This window comes from Trachinotus anak, unplaced genomic scaffold, assembly GCF_046630095.1.
Source record: "Trachinotus anak isolate AG129_WGS33_773 ecotype Australia unplaced genomic scaffold, CSIRO_AGI_Tana_v1 ptg000002l, whole genome shotgun sequence".
Classification (NCBI taxonomy): Eukaryota; Metazoa; Chordata; class Actinopteri; order Carangiformes; family Carangidae; genus Trachinotus; species Trachinotus anak.
Genome location: NW_027273853.1, coordinates 21,966,641 through 21,984,352, shown reverse-complemented (window position 1 = coordinate 21,984,352; position 17,712 = coordinate 21,966,641). Strand labels below are relative to the sequence as shown.

General features: G+C 38.2%; 1 protein-coding gene across 1 annotated transcript; it reads left to right on the top strand.

The window, feature by feature from the left end:
* Positions 1-7,890: 7,890 nt before the first annotated feature.
* On the top strand, positions 7,891-17,204 carry LOC139637387 (probable E3 ubiquitin-protein ligase HERC3). Its single transcript, XM_071506062.1, has 23 exons — positions 7,891-8,123; positions 8,284-8,404; positions 8,629-8,705; positions 9,461-9,682; positions 9,915-10,006; positions 10,298-10,428; positions 10,672-10,796; positions 10,895-10,971; positions 11,053-11,168; positions 11,279-11,338; positions 11,854-11,959; positions 12,197-12,392; positions 12,852-13,000; positions 13,140-13,256; positions 13,434-13,532; positions 13,699-13,869; positions 14,118-14,258; positions 14,385-14,551; positions 14,667-14,733; positions 14,839-14,909; positions 15,707-15,890; positions 16,026-16,128; positions 16,582-17,204. The coding sequence occupies exons 1-23, from the start codon at positions 7,907-7,909 to the stop codon at positions 16,797-16,799; spliced, it is 3,027 nt and encodes a 1,008-aa protein (XP_071362163.1). The 5' UTR covers positions 7,891-7,906; the 3' UTR covers positions 16,800-17,204.
* The last annotated feature ends 508 nt before the right edge of the window (positions 17,205-17,712 follow it).

The window sequence follows — 17,712 nt, the reverse complement described above, 5'->3', positions numbered from 1 at the left end:
CATTTTGTCTGTGTGGTCATTATTTATTCATTTCTGCATTTCTCTTTGTTGTTTTTTTTATATTAGGTCATTAGTTTTACAGCTTACAGGCCGGTCACATAGTTTCAGTCCTGTGATATTAAAATATCAACTCCAAGTCACACACAGAAAAGTAATATCCATGAAATACTGCTGGACTCATGCCATGTATTTCCATCATCATGAAGATGTAATTGCTCTATGTGAAATATGTGACTTAACTTTAAGTTCCACTATCTTGTAAAAAACATAAAAAGTACATAAAGGTCTTGAAATGAAATATATTCAAATACTAAGTCTTTACACCAGGTTACCTTGACCAAGCTTCCATCCCATAATTCACAAGAGAAGTTTTCTTCTTCAGTGTAGTATATCGTAAATAAAACGAAACATCATGATTTTAAAAACTGAATTAAACATCATTATAGAGCAGGTTTGTGAGTGACAAGACAGAGAAACAAGGTTCAGAACCTTAAGGTCTCTTTAATGGAAACAGTTGCACCATCCACACACACAGCACACACACAGCACACACAGTACAGTGGAGTACCATCCACTTTCCTCTCTTTATCTCTCACCAGATTCCTTGTTGCATTCCTTGGCTCTCAGTAAAAAAAGAAAAAAGGAGCAGTAAAGGCAGATAAAAAATGAATGTGTTTTCTTTCAGCCTCTCTCAACTTCATTCTTGCATTTTTGGGGTCAAAATCTATTGTTTATGTTGTTGTTAGTTGTAGTTGTTGTAGTTGTTTATTTGTACCACCTAAATGACCTTCAAAAAAAAAATAAAATAAAATAAAAAAAAAATATATATATATATATATATTTTTTTTTTTTTTTCTAGAGGAAAGAAAGAAAAGATGGCAGTAGACAACACTCGCACACATGACAACAACGCTTCACAACTTTAAAATGTTCTTGACCAACAGCCCCACAGAATTCATGGTGAGTGAGACAGAGGAAGGAGCAGAGCAGAAAACAGAGACAGAGACATATGGGGGTAGAGATGGATAAAGACAGATACAGCGATGTTTCTTATGTGAACTTTTATCATCAAGTTTAGCCAAAGTGTTAGTGTAAATCAGACAATGTGTCCAATTCCCTCGGTGGAAATCCCCTGAAACTCCCCAGGGCTCTTGTGCTATATCTCAGCTGTCTGACAAGGCCTATATCTCTCATCTCTCTCTTTCCCTGCTCTGTGTGTGTGTGTGTGTGTGTGTGTTTTGGTGTTTCATCTCTGTTCCAGCCTCATGCCACTAACGGCCCTTTTAAGCGAGATAGCTGGACAGTGTAACTGTGGTTTTGTCCACTTCCAGTAGTCACATTAGACGCTGTATCAAGATGGTCCATTTAGTGCAGATGGAGGAACTTGGATTAGGCCTCTTGCAAAATACCGAGAGAAATATCACATGCATGGACATCGACATTTTTCACATCTTATTTCTAATCTGTTTAGCTTGGTCTCAGTGACAGCTGTGTTGCTGCTACAGAGCACGCTAACGATGTAGCTTGTTTGCTGATGAGAAATTCCCGCAAATGTTGAGGAATGGGTGAAGTGAGTCCAACAATCTCTGGGCATTAACATCAATATAAAAAACTGGCGCTAAAACCATGCTAATGACGCCGTGTGTGTTCAGTCGCGTGCAGCCTCTTTTAGCTTGTTTTGTTCTTACGACACATTTACTGTTTTAGCTTATTCTCACAGTTCCCATCAGTCTCCACCATCTAAAACCTTTCCAGCATTTAATTGGTACACTGAGTTCGGTGACCTCTAGTGTCCCGGTAGTACAGCTCTGAGCAGAGGCCTTATCAGTCTTTATGACACAAAACATCTTTTCAGCTTTTCGGACTTTGTTGGCCTGCCTTCTCGAGTCATGGGTGTTGGGGGAAACAGACCTTTACCGCAGCACATTTTGACTTGTCATAACACAAAAAGCTCAGATGAAAATAATTGCATTAACAATGGCTCAGGTCCATCAAGTATCTAAGTATGCGGCTCCACTGAGCCAGCATGTACAGCACCAGCCCTCCCCTCCCCAGTGGACTGCATCCATCTTCAGTGTTATTCAATACACCTGCTCTACGACATGTCGCAATATCTGCTGTGAAAAGGTCTAATCAAGCACACTCTGAGTGTCATTATCATACCTGTGATTTTTCTATTGTAATGTATCAAAATGTTCATCATTATTACATTTTTCTGTACGATATGAAGAATATGAATGACTGAGTAACTGAGTGCATGAAGTGTTTATCACAGTCATGCATACAACTTTGGGTACCACTTTACAATAAGACCACCCTTATAAAGTATTTATGAATAGTTTATAACTAGTTTATTAATTAGCTTGTTTACACTTTATAAATTATTTATAGGGTGTTATAACACATTAGATAAAAAGGGCAACAGTGACCTGCTGCTTGCCAAATAGTGAGCCCACATTTATCTGTACTGTTAACCTAGTTTTTACAACCATTTATTAATGAGTTACTAACATTTGTAACTGGCAAAAGGGAGTTTTATTTTAAAGTGTTAAACACATCCCCATTTATTAATCTGTACTATACGCCTTTCTTTTATAAATACTAGTAACGCATTGATAAACAATGATGGGTTTTACATTTTATAGTAAGGTTCCCTTTTCCCTGTTATAAATGGTAGTAACTCATCAGTAAGATGAGTAAGCAAATAGTAAGTCTGCATCAATGTATGAAAACTGTGTTATATCTTGTTTATAATTGTTTATTTATGATTTAGAAAGTGTTAACAACCAAATTGATAGCTTAATTATAAACCATTTATTATTAATTTATAAGGTTAGTCTTACTGTAAAGTGGTACTCAGTTATGTCCAGTTCATAGGAGCCTAAAAGGCAACTTATATTAGCTGGATCCAGAATAGTGTGTATACATTTACAAATAATACTACAAAATGTCCTAAGATAAAGAAAAATCAAACAACTTACCACTGCATGAACCACTGATAACACATACTGTATAGGAAACAAAATAAATACAAAAAAAAGATCCATATTGCTTTCTGTTGCTGATCACTGGTGGATATAAAGGTTTATTTTGCCCCCCATGGTGAGTTACGTCAGGCATGGTATTGGCAGTGTACTAATTGGGATGTGTTACTCACATCCCGTTAGTCTTATATTTGGTGCCTGAAGATAAGAGAAGAATTAAACAGTGATCTATTTTTTTCTAAAGTAAGAAGAAAGAGCAAAAGAAAGACCGAAATAAACAGATAAACAGTGATATTGTGAAAGAAAACAGCACCAGAGTAGGAGGGAGTGAAAAGAAGCTGCTGGAAAGAGTGAAAGATGAAAAAAAAAAAGAGATATAGACTCTGCGGTCACGTTGTTCTAGGATCTGTGGAAGCAGAGAGAGGGAGATGATACTGTGGATGTCTAGGTCCTGGTACGGCTCAGCACAACTCACACACACACACACACACACACACACACACACACACTCCTAGAGCTGGAAGTGCTCAGTGCAGTTTGTTTCTCAAGAGGCTGCATTCCTTTACTGTCAAAGACTCAAGTTGCTTTAAGAGGATAAAAATTCTGACATGAGCACAGCAAAGCCACAGGAGAGATTAATATCAAAAAGTGCAGAGTAAGTGCTGAGTAAACAGAAAGTAAAGCAAGAAAATATGACCATTTGTCGTTTTGTTTGGCACTTGTCTTATTGATTCCCTTAATGTTGATTAAAAAAACCCTTATCTTAGCATCAATACCATATAATACACCATTGGCCACCTCTTTCAGCACCTCTACTCTGCATTTTACATTTTGTGCCTGTGGGTTGGATTTGGAGGGAAATCTGTTTTAGTGCTCTATGGCACAAAACAGGAAGAAGGCGATGTTCCTCCAGCTCAGACAGAGCTAAACCTTTGACAGTTTCTGGCTCCAGGAGATGAAAAGAGTGAAAGGCTGATGGTTGATTCACTTCCAACATGATTATCCTCTTCGGTAAAGCCAAAGGAACGACGAAGGACCTCCAAGAAATGGAGTGTAAGAGAAATCGTATTATATTCAAAACCTAAATATTCAAGCTCTGAACTACATTTCTGATATGTTCATTTATTATGAGCCTCAGATCATCTCATACTCCCACACAGACATTGTGTTGTTTACCTATGTTTATTATATTGCATGTTTGCATGTCGGACAGTGTTCTCCAATAGGGAGAAATTTTTATTTTATATTTTTTAGTGTCATGATGTTGCACCTTGGTTTTTTGTTCAGTTCAGTGGGATACTGTTCCAATGTCTGTCAGTGATCAATCATAGAGTGAGCAGAGTCACAAACACCAACACACTTAAAGGAAAAGGAGCATTTCGGATATTTCCCCAAATACAGTTTAAAATAATGGACTATCAACAATACACTGACTTTATTTTAGCTTTTAGTCTTTTAAATGATACGACTGTAGGCGAAGTGTTATTTTAGTTGGACAAGCACCTTATATTTTTGGTTTTTTTTTTAAAATTGGCATTACAAGCATTGGAGTACATGTGCATGAATATGACTGTAATCCTGATGCACGTCACAGATGACATGGAAAATAAAACATTTTAGATAAAGGTAGCAGACAAGCAGGCTGTTTAAATCAAAGTTTCTTTTAGCCTTTCAAGGCCCACACACCTTCGCTATGTCCACGCAGGTGTTTTCACCCATTTTGTGTGACTGGACCGTCACTGGGGACCGTGTGCGTGTATACAGCTTTGTTGCAGCTGCGAGGGTGGAGATGTTACCTGTTTATCATTCGTATTTGTTCATGAAGTTTGGAGACCTCATGTAATATCTTCACTCTGTCTTCATTTCCTTTGGGAACTAACAACAAAAAATCTTTTCGTCTCATTTCATTTTTTTCTGATCACACTTTTTAAAAATTGAAATTATGACCTTTGACCAAAGAGTTGACATGTCTATTCAAAGTACACTTTCGATACAGTTTTCTCCATTAAGGTGATACAAAAGTATTTAAAGAAATTACACATCTCTTTTTATTGAAAACCATTGTTGAGAGCTCAATAAATATCACATTTTACATCAAAAATTCTTTAAATGAAGAATAAATCAAACTTAACTGAAGGTCATATAAAGATAACGAGTCCAAATGAGTGCATACGCTCTGAGCAGGTGAGTCCCTGGTTTGACTCCCAGCTGGCTGGACTCTTTGCTGCATGTCATTCCCCCTCTCTCTGTCCCCTCATTTCCTGTCTCTCTACATCGCACACTGAGGAGAAATCCGGTCTCTGCCTCCACCTTGTGGTGGATCTCTGTCATTATCATAAAGCATGCGTCACCTATGCACAGTTTCAGAGCCAGAAATGTAGGATCTGTACCACTTTTATGAATTGTTAAGTTCTGAAATTCCTTTTTGTGACAATCAGTCAAGGTGTGGTCATTTATTGTCACTAAACTTCAATGTTCCCATTTAATTCAACCAATTTGTTATCCATTCTTTTAATATTGAATATGAAGAAGCTCTTCTTTAACTGCAGCGTCCTCCCTAACATTTTTTGACATTTTCGTCAGTCTCTCAGGAAATAATCTATGGATCTTGATGTAAAAATGATCTCTGAGCTGTACAATTTGTTGTAGATCCACATAATCAGAAGCCCCGGTTCCTCTGGAGCTGGTGGGGATGGTGATAGTCCACTGAGTCCCATGTTAGTTTACATCTGTGCTTTTCCTACTATGACATATCATCATACTACTGTGAGGAAAGCTAATATAATTATGATTTTTAAACAAACCCTAGTCATTTAAATTGTTTTGAGTCAAGATTATCAAATCAATTTATAGGATACAGCAGCGTACAGTACAGTGGTTTGTTGCACTGTTCTGTTAAAGAACTTCTGGAAATTGAGTTGTTAGATTTTGAATGAGGAGGAAATTTCTGTTAGGATTTAGTTAATTTTGTAAATGGACATAAATATTATTAGACATCACTGGCATAAAAAATGAAATGTAGCCTCATAGACAGAACAGTAAAAACACTTTAAAAGATCTGCAAGTATAAACATTTCAGACGTATATGGGCTAAAATGAAGGAGAGAAGTCTATACTGTCTGAGACACAACATCCCTTCCTTTAAAGTTCCTCTCTACACATGTTTAAACCATGACTGATATTTTTGTTTGGCACAGTTTTCCCACATAAAGTGAAAAACAATCAAACACTGGGGCTGTAAGCATCAGGGCCCCCGCCCACCAGGTGGGGCCCTGACAGGTGAGGCCCTCAAAACGATTAGCAGGGGAAACCTCAGAGACCCAGGTCAAACAGGAACTGAAATGTTGAAGTAAGATAACATGAGAGGAATACACATGCAGAGAAAATAAATAATAATAAATAAACAAATAATTGAATAAAAGAACTGAGCAAGGGGTCAGAATAAGTTAGACTCATACATAGGTATGTGGAGTTTCCTGACAAGGGCGCATGTGACCTTTTCATACATCTGTGAAGTAGAGAACATTAATTTCTTTGTGCAGTCCACACTGGGAGAGGATTTCTTGGAATGACATTTATGTGTATAATCGATGATATTGTCAACTAGAAATGTATATTTATGGATTTGGAGCTCAGCCAATTATACAAGGATTTGTTTCCTTGTAGTGAACAGCTGCCCTGATGTTTGTGCGTCCCTTTAAATGTTAAATGTTAAATTGTGGGACGGAATTTTTTCTCCATTTCTGCCATAAAGGAAGGTCCAGTGTTTCCTATGCTAAAGGAGATAAAGTAGGAGGCACTGAAGCTCCTTTCCTTATCATATAAAGGATTGGAACAGCGCTTAGATTCCGGGTCACTTTAAGTAAAGGTAAATATTTCAAAATAAAAGCCAAGAGGATAGAACTCCGGCCCGCCGAGTATTTTGATAGTCTGATTTTTTTTTTTTTTAATCTTACAATGTCTCACATTAAGCTGTAGCTAATGTCGAAATAGAGAATCTCCTCCCACTTGAGGAGGTTTATTCAGGCTGGTTTTACAATAGAGCTCTGTCATAGCAAAGGACTGCTACAAAATAAAAGCGCAAGAATATTCGGTTTTTTTTTCTGCAATTCTATCGTTCAGACAAGCTTGTAACTTTTATTATGAAAAGTTGTGACAGGAAGTTCCAAAGGTTCTGTCGCTGGGTTCACAGACCTCTGAAATAGCAGATATATGATGTGATATAAAAAAATAACACCAGCTCAATGAATCAGTCAAACGTATATATGTGACTGTGGCCACACAATATTTACATTGTTTACATTGTATTTACATTTATACATTTAATTTGCATTTTTATCATCAGTTTCTTGATATCCATGCCTGTCACCCACGATGCCCTCACTGTTTACAAATCGTGTCACAACCAGTCAAACTATTAGTTCATAAGGAGTGTTTGTCATCAATGTTCTTATGAAAAAAAACAAAAAAAAAAAAAAACGAAATAAAAAAATTCCTCTTACATTAGCCGCTAAGTTTGACCAGTAAACTCACATTCCCTGTTAAAACTAAGACTTTCCAATTACTGTAGCTGCTAAATCTGGCCTCCAACAATGCAATACAAAGTAAGGTTAAGGTTGTTTTATTTATTTATTTATTTGTTTTTTTTTAGTGTACTGTAAACATGAGTAATGAAGTGTAAGGCTCGCAATGTTAAAATATACAACACCGCAAAATCACCTTTAAAAAAAACCACACTGTCTATATTGGAATCATTTGCTGTATGTATGAAAACCACTGTCAAGCAGTTTCGCTTCCATGAAGTTTCGGTTCATCCTCCCTCTGTTAGGTTGTGTTTTCTGTCGCTCAGTGTAAGTTTCGTTTCCCTCCAGCGGCTGCGCTATAAAAAGCAGCTGTCGGGCCTGAGGAGGCGCACAAGCGAAATGTTTACGTGGGGAGAGGACTGTCGGCGGGGCTTCTGGGTGAAGGACGGCTCAGGCATCGACTGCACGCCGGAGGGTGGGGTTCCCTTTCTAAACCTGCACATCAGGGACCTGTCAGCAGGTCGCAATGTGCTGGCTTTTGTGAAAACTAATGGAAATTCCTTCATCATTCGCACAAATGAGAGCGTGGATGGGAGAAGACTCAGAGGAAAGCAGAGTGAGCATCAGTCTCCTGCTCGGTTTCTGTTTGTATTTATGCGTGGAAAACAACAAAGCTCTGCCAACGAGAATTCAGTTGTTTTCCTTTTTGCAGTAATGATGGCAGACAACCGGCGGCGCACACTGACACCTGCCTGGTGTGGTTTGTGTGTTTGCAGAGTTTGTGGAGTGTAAAGAGAAGATTCAGGCTGTGAGTTGTGGTGATGATGTGGTCACACTGCTGTCTGACGGAGGCAGAGTTTTCTGTGTGGACACAACTCACACCCCTTTCACTCCACGGTAAGGACAGAGTTTATGCTCTCCTAAATTTGCAACTAAATGTTTTTAATGGTACAAAATGTCAGATATGTTTATATAATAATGTTATAATTATTATTACTGTTATTGTTGTTATTATTATTATTATCAGAATTATTATTGTTGTTGTTGTTATTATTTGTCTTACAGCATATAAAATCTTCATTTCATTTAATTCAGCTCTCTTCTGTCTCCTCTTATCTCAGGCCACTGGAAGCTTTGTGTAACATACCAGTTTCTCAGGTTGCTTGTGGGAGCCAGCATTCAGTTGCCCTGACCAAAGGTGCAGTAACATGTACAGTAAACTGCTGCTAATGTACAAGCTGTAAATATCAGTCCATCCAAATTACATTAAGAAAAAGATCTTTTCTCAATCATCTCTACAGAGGTTTGGTTTTTTTTATGTGACAAAGATATTTCTGTATGAGATTTCTGCCTCCGCTGCAAAAAAGACAATTAAACCTTCATTTGTTCTGCTCACAGTATTAAACAATTACAGAAATGTTTGTGGATTGTCCAGGGGTAGAATGAGAGAGATGTTGTTGATTTTTTTTTTTGGCATGTAATTTTATTTATTTTATTAAAAAAAAAAAGGGTCTTTATTGCATGTAATATGGGTGAACCAACCCTTTAAGAATTGACTCGGATCCTCATTACTACAACATGAGTAGCTACTTAGGCTCATTCAATCATGAGCAACACACTAGAATCAAAACTATGACCCCTCTCCTTCAGGAAACAAAGCACATATCTGACAGCAAATATTAGTCTTCTGTATTTTTTATTCTACCAGTGCTGTAGTCAGGACCAGGCTCTCCAACTTCCAACTTTACTGAGTAAAATTCTTAGGATGTCACCAGTGCAGATGATATGGGTTAACCTTTTCTTAATTGTAGGTTGAAGAAAACATACAACTACAGTATCAGATGAAAAAGTCCTTGGACAGTGTTGAGATGTGTCCGGAAAGTGTCTGAGAAAACAGAGTACACTATTGTAGAGTGCACTGGAGCTCACAGAGTTGTGCTGATTTCCCCACAGATGGTCAGGTGTACTCATGGGGTCAGGATTCCAGGGGCCAGCTGGGTCTGGGAAAGAGGAAGCCCAGCGCCAACTCACCCCAACACCTCCGATCTCTGTCAGAGATCCCCGTGGTTCAGATCGCTGCAGGGGGAGAGCAGAGCTTCGCCCTCTCTGTCTCTGGAGGTGTGATCGGCTGGGGCAGAAACGACTGTGGGCAGCTTGGGCTGGGAGACACAACAGGTGCTCTGCAGCAACTTTTTACATTCATCTTTGTTTCACTTTAATTGTATGTATTTACAGGAATGTCAAGGTAAAACTACAATGTTGTGTAATGAGTTGTCCCTTGTTACACACTGTTTAAAGGTGAATTTTACAGGCGACCACAACACGGTATCATTAGCATTTTAAACGTATCTATAATACATACTGTTTCCATGGCATGCAAACATGAGTGTTCATTTCCTTTCTATAGACAGACATACACCAACTCCTGTTCAATGCCTGAACAGGAAGAAAACTATTCACATTTCCTGTGGAAAGGATCACACTGCCATTTTGACAAAGGTCAGTCTAAAAAATGTTGGTACCAAAATACAATCTCCTGGACTGCAGACTTCATGAAGAAATGATTCAGATTTACTCACCAAATTGACACTGGAGCGATAGAATAGGTCCTAAATATTCTAGCGAACCAAAGTCTCCAAATTTATGCAGTGAATATGTTAAATACATAATTTTTGAAGTTTAGTTAAATCAGCTTAGAAAATGTTCTCAAAAACTCTTGATGTCAGTGTAATCAATTAATAGGTACAGTTAAACCTCTATTTCCTGTGGAACAAACTGTTTCCTTCTCAGGATGGTGCAGTGTTTACATTTGGCTCTGGTCAATACGGGCAGCTTGGGCACAATTCCTTCAGGGATGAACTCCGTCCTCGTCTTGTTGCAGAACTCTTGGGGGCAAAGGTCACCAAGATTGCATGTGGACGGTACTGTAATACCCATCTTGTTTTTATTGCAATGACTGTGAGCCTGTGTGGCTCATTATCTTGAAGTTCTAAACAGTAAACTTACAGTGACACCCACAAATGACCTGAATTAGGTCTTGAAAAGTATTTCACTTGATCAGATATTGTAGGAACCTGCTGTAATGAAAATGATAAAAAGAAAAACAGTGGATCTATGTTTATCTGTGTCTCTGATGTACTGTTTGTAATGCATTATCTACTCAGAAATCACACATTAGTGTTGACAGACTCCAAGAAGGTCTACTCCTTTGGGTGTAGAGAGCAAGGGCAGCTGGGACATGGAGACGAGAGTCATCCGTCTGTGCCACTACCTGTTCAACTGCCACAAGGTGACTACACTTCTGGTATAAATGAAATAAACTAATGAGGATGCAATTAACTGATGCATGAAAGAGTTGACGTTTTTACTCATTACTTATACTTTCAGAGAGCGGCGATGGTCCAAAAACAAGAAACATCTTCGCAGGAGAAAACTGTTCATTTGCAACATGCACATCTGATGAGGTACCAACACTAATGCATACAGGGCACACTACGACTGAAGGATAATACTGTGAATATCAACTCAATTAGTTTTTCTTGCAGGAAGCTCGCGAGGAGTCAAACACTGACAGCATCAGTCATGTTACACATTGTCTTGATGACATGATTGAAAAATGGACCTCTAAATGTGATTCAAAGACATGGAAAAAGATAAAACAGTAAGTGTAACACACCAGCAGTTTTTTGTGACTGTAATTATTAATTTGGACCCAAAACTTTTAACCCTGTTTTCTCAGTGCAATGGATTAAAAATCTAAACTCTTCACAGGGAAATCCACAGGACTTTTTCCTCTGCATCCTGTGTGAATAAAAGCTTCCTCGAGCAAAGGTAAACACAGCACTTCTGTGCACGATCATCACTTCCTCTTATTTAGTGAATTGTAAAATTTACTTTTTGCTTGCTAGATATGTTCCTCTAGGGATGGCCAATATCGGTCGACATGGGTATTTTGTGTTTCGTCTACCACATTGGTCCAGATTGGTTGTTGAAATATCTCAACAACTGTTGGATGGATTGTGATGAACTTTGGTACAGAAATTCATGCTTCTCTCATGATAACTTCTAATAACACGGGTGATCCCCAGACTTCTTGACTTGACTTGGGCTTGAGAAAATACCTACAAAACTGACCATCAGCATCTTGTGTTTAGTCCAAATTAGCAAATGTTAGCATGCAAACACATCAAACTAATAAGATGAAACATGCTATACTTGCTGAACATCAGCCTGTCACATATCACTGTGCACATTGTACCATGCTGATGTTAGCACATGGCTGAAAGAACTGTTGTTTTCTGTAAGCATGGATGCATGGACTTAGTGTTTTTTCTTTCTCTTCTTAGCAAAGACAAACATTTCCAGACGTCAACAAAGTACCCTGGCTTGAACTTGCCACATGCACGACGTGCTTTCAAGAAACTGGTCAAGAAGGATGATGTTTTGGCAGAGGTATGTAACTGAGTTGTACAGTATGCAATGTGCATTTGTCTTGGAAAAATTCTGAATATCTGTGCTACTGATTGGCTCATTGTGACTAGCTGTGTAATTACTCTCAAAATGTGCTCATAATAAGCCTGCTGACTTGTCAGAGGCTTTTAAAGATGACCAACCAATCCCAGTATTTTCCCTCTAACCACCAACCAGTTGTCAGTGACTGACCTTTTGCAATCTTTCCCGAACTAACAGGTAGAGGCTGCTATTCTGCACTTGCTTCAATCCTTTAATAAGAAACCGATGGCAGTTGAGGGGCTGAGGATCTTCCTACTTCTCAATGAGCTTCTGTATGTGATGCAGAAACGCAAACAGCAACAGAGCACAAAGCTTGCTGAGGCAGTCGCCGCTGCAGTACTGAGCTTGTCTGCTGACAGCCTTCAGGTCATAGGTACTTCAGCTTAATATTTTTATTTTAATCAATTTTTTTTAAGATGCAGTATATTAAAGTTAGAATCCCTAAGATTGATGCTTCACATTAAAAGCATTCAATAGGCAAATATGACTAGGCTTTTATTGTGAAGTTGTCACATTTAATGCAATGCATTTGTCACTGTGGTTAGCACTGACCTCAATCACTGACAGCAGATCAGTTTTAAATATTGCAGGGAGTTATGGAGGAAGGAGCAGCCACAGTCAGCTGACAGATTAAGAGCTGCACGCTGCACACCTTCAACTCCACAGCAAAATTAGAACCTGGTAACCACAGGCGTCACCAAATCAACCAGGACTCAAATCTTAAGGATTATAACTTTAATAGTTTTAAGGGACAGTATATTTTTGATGTCTGCTCAGTTGTGATATGGTCACTGAGATTAATGTTTTTAATTCTCCATGTTGTCTTCTCCAGGGGACTGGTGGTCCTCACTGTCAGCCTCCACCATGGTTAAACATTTGAAGGTGTGGAAGCAGGCCCTCTCAGTCATCCTGTCCTTAAGGCCTGTTCCTCGCAACTCTGGAGTCAGAAATCTGCTACTAGTCCTCCAGTACATGTACAATGTTAGTATCAGTTATTACTTGTAATTTCTGTCACACAGCAGAATCCTATACCTGTAATCCTACTCAAGCGTACTACAAAATAACGTTTTTTTTCCTTTGTGGAACTTTTCACCTAATAAAAAAAATACTTGTTTTAAAGGTCAACAGCAGGACTCCAGAATCTCGAAGGATGCCGGAAAGCGATTTTTGTTTGTTGATTGACATAAACTTTCTTGTTGAGGACCTGCAGCTTTGGCGATCACGGTCGAGACACTGGGTAAAAACAACAGATTGTTCATTATTTTGTGAGCTTTATTGCCATGTGCCTGTACATCATGGGTTTGAATCCACTTCCCTGTTTCTCTTTGTTTCTGTCGCTTTCCAGATACTATTCATGTAAAAAACTGGTTGTCATATACACTTATAAAGGACCTGTGTGCTTTTTTCCTTTTAGAGAGCACATGCTGAGTCACTTATCCTTTGTAACTTTCCAATTGTGCTGGATCTGCAATCAAAGAAAGCGGTGTTTGACATGAATACTGAGTACACTGTGGTAAGTGAAGCCTTGAGCTGTGCCTCAGAGCTAGCCTTGATACACAATACAATGTATATCATTGCAGTATGAAAAAATACAAATGTTCTCTGTGTGATACAAACATTGAATTTAGCTGACAAATACACAACACAAAAAGCTAAATGAAATCTTTATCTTGTTCCAGTTTGAAGCAGTACAGAGCGTCCTCTCGGATTTGTTTATGGAATTCGGGTTGTTTCTCCCGTGTCCACAAGATGTGCTTTTGGTACTGGAACTGAGTCGAGCATCGATTTTGGAGGGCGCCTTTGAAAAACTGGCTGCTGCTCATCACAAGGAGTACAAGAGGCCACTTGTGGTAAACATGTAGTTTTGATCTGATGACCATAGCATGACCAAAGTCACACTAAAATGCTTGCATTATTGTTTATTTAGTCTTTACATATCATGGGTGGTTTCATTGAGAGGCAACCTGCCTTTTACAGGAAAGGCCTGATCACATTCACACAGTTGAACACACCTGGAAGCTGTCCGCTACCACCACCCACTACACTCTTGTAGTCAGTCTTACCTGGAGAACTTAGTTTGTTTCTTTTTGTCTTCTAGGTCTTTTTTGATGAAAACCCTACGATTGATAACATCTATAAAAAAGACTTTTTTCATGAAGTCTTTCACGAGATGGTGTCAGGTGAATCTGAGATGTTCATGTTCAACGACTCCAAAACACTGGCATGGTTTCCCTCCAAAGTAAGACTTTTGAATGAACAAATATTTATTTCAGACTTAAAGATCCTACCTTACAAAAAATATACAGTAACATATCAATTCTATATTCAAGCAATTTGACTGAATTATCTCTACCATCAATACCAGGCAACACAGGATCACCAGAGGTACTTCCTGTTTGGGGTTCTGTGTGGATTGGCTTTGTACAACCAGTGCATCATACACTTGCCCTTCCCACTGGTTCTGTTCAAGAAGCTGCTTGGTGTAAAGCCTTCACTGGAGGATATGATGGAGTTCAGTCCAGTTGTTGGAGAGTAAGTGGAAATTAATGTAAATTTAAATCACACAAATTTGTAGGTTGTGATTCTACTTTTGCAGAGCATAATGTAAATAGTGTTAGTTTAAATATTCATTTTATTGTGTTTAAAGGAGTCTGCAGTACATCCTGGAAGACCACACAGATGATGACATAGACAACATGATTATGGATTTTTTAGTAAGCGGTCTATAACTTCAACTCATGTATCCTCTTTCTGATATCCAACTGACAGTCTATTATTATTTCCCACAGCAGTGACATTACTATCTTTTTTCTTTAAAGATCGTCTGGGATGGGACAAAAGTTGACCTTGATCCTGAAAATCCTGAAAAGCCAGTGACAAATCAAAATAAGTAAGGGCCATGAAAGAATTTATCACGCTTGTTGTTTGTTGTGTTATTTGACTATAGTTTTAAGAAAATGTGAAAAACAGCATTAATATATGAGGACTCAATACACTATAATTACACATACATTGTAAATATGAAGCTTTAGTGTTGACACTCATTTGTGACGCAGTTTGGATAAAAGCATGTACCAAATGAGTAAATGTAATGTTAATACATTATGTCACATATTAAGTTTCTGTGGTTATCTGACACCCACGAAAGTAAAGGGATACTGCTATAGAGTGCTATTGAAAAAACTATGCAGTCATAGTAACAAGTTTTGTCTGTCTGCCATACAATTGGTTTATCTGAGCTTTTTGCTAAAAAACAGCAGCCTTCTGTTGAAAACAACATTGTGAGAGTTACTCCTGGAGATATAATTGTATATCATCTGCAAGAAATGAAAAGGTGTATGTGTATGTATGTATGTATGTGTGTGTGTGTGTGTATGTGTGTGTGTGTGTGTGTGTGTATACACACATATATATATATATATATATATATATATATATATATAGCCTACTAAACATGTGACCAAGGGGAAGCTTGTAAAACAATAAAAAATATGGGGGCCCAGAATTGATCCTTGAGGTACACCACAAGTAAGTTTTGTAGACCAGTAAATGAAGCTTCAAAGTCACAACAGAAAAGTGTCTGAGGTAGGATTTCAACCACTCTTGCATGAAATTAAGTGGAACAGAGCCATTAATGATTTGACAAGGGTGTGCATCCAGTTGATGAATTAAAACTTTTTATAACAGGAAGGAGTTTGTGGATTCCTTTGTAAATCATGCCTTCAACACATCAATGGATAGTTTGTTTCGGGAGTTCAAGCAAGGCTTCTTCCAAGTCTGTGACCGGGACTTAGTGAAGTTGTTCCGGCCAAAGGAGCTGCATGAATTGCTGGTGGGCAAAGACTTCCAAGACTGGGAAAGACTGAAAAAGGTACAGTCTAATATAAGAGCTCTGCAATGTCTCATTTTCTCTGCAACTGTAACCAATTTTTTATATCCTCATGTTCTTGATTTGAATACTACAAATAACAGGTGCTGTTTTAACTTGCTGTTTTACTGTATTCAGAACACAGGTTATGAGGGAGTGTACCATGTTGGCCACCCCAACATACAGATGTTTTGGGAGGTTTTTGATGAACTAACTGAGGATCAGAAAAAAACTTTCCTTTGTAAGTACTTTACCTTTCTTTAACATATAAGAATGTCCTACTATTTCAATTTTGACATAAATTTAAATTATATTCCAAATGTACTAGACTAGACTTGCTGCTATATGCACTGAATCAGGGGAAAGTAACTAATCATTGGAATCTATTCAAGTCAATTATCAATAATGTTTTATCACCCAGAGATACAGCATTTCAGTGTAGATGGTTCATGAAGGTTTTTACATTTACTGTTGTGTTCACTTTGTAACTGGCAAGTCAGATGTAGTTTAGATACTGTTTTACCAGCAAGGTTGCTTTAAATCAATTAAAGAACTGTTTTAATTAGCATGAGCAATGATACTGTCTGAACTGAGCCCCGGGGTTGGGCAGTGCAAAGATATATACAAAGGATGTCATAAAAATGATTTAAAAAAAAAAAAGGCTCCAGCTGATTGCCACTTTTCCCTTCACTAGGGTTTGTGACGGGTTTTGAAAGAGTGCCTATTCTCGGCCTGCAAAACATCAAGATGACAATCAGGGTGAAACAAGTCGAGGACCTCGCTGCTGACCAGTACTACCCTGAGACACACACGTGCTTCTCTTGCCTGGAGCTGCCTTTATACTCAACCAAGGAGATTATGCAAACCAGGCTGGCAGAGGCCCTGAGCAACAACAGAAGAATCCACAAGTGATGGAGGGACTGTGCCTAAACTACTCCCTGTGTCTGCAGCGAACTCAGTCTTTACATAAAGATAGCATTTTGTAAATAGCTGACCAAACCTGGTCAACCAGTGTTATAGCAAAAGTTCTTTATCATGATGTGTGATGGGTGTACAAAAAAAAAGCCCTAAAGTGAAAATACTCTTAAGTTGTGTACATATGTTGTAGGGAAATCTTAATTAAGTTATTTGATTATTTCTTATGTGTTAACGGTGTTTGATTTTTTTTTTCTTTTTTTTGGGGCCACTAATTGCATACAGAAAACCATAAACCTCTGCATTTGTACAGAGTGTCCATGCTTAAACTATAATGTAAGAAAACAATGGTATATGTAAATATTTTCATTTTGGAGCAATAAAAATACATTCTTCAGTGCATTTCAGTTGTGGAATAATTTCAAAAAGTCTCAACCCAGATATACCTTGAGATAGAGCTAAACACAGCACTGGCAAACCATTTTCCAGTTATTTTCCAGAGCTACCACAGAGGTGGTTGTGAGTACTTTGGTATGTGTTTATATTATCTGTCTGTCTGTGGACACATTTTAACACCACGATGGCATCACAACAGTGAAAGATACAGTCACAAAGTCTTACATTTGTCTTACAGGTGCGCAGTTCAGACCAAAATGAAGACCAAGAACAAAGATAGGTGTGGTCCAACCTATGACTGCAGAGTACTTATTGGTTAATATACTGTATACTGCAATAACATTATCCTTTATGTTTTTGGAGATATACAAAGTAGCCTACATAGGCCTATATCTTATAAGGATTACCTCCAGCTAATTAGTGCCAGCTCTGCACTCATTAGTGTCCACCCACTATTTTACAGCACCGGATGGTTCCTAAAAGTGGGAGTTTTTTGTAGGAGACAAGTTTCACA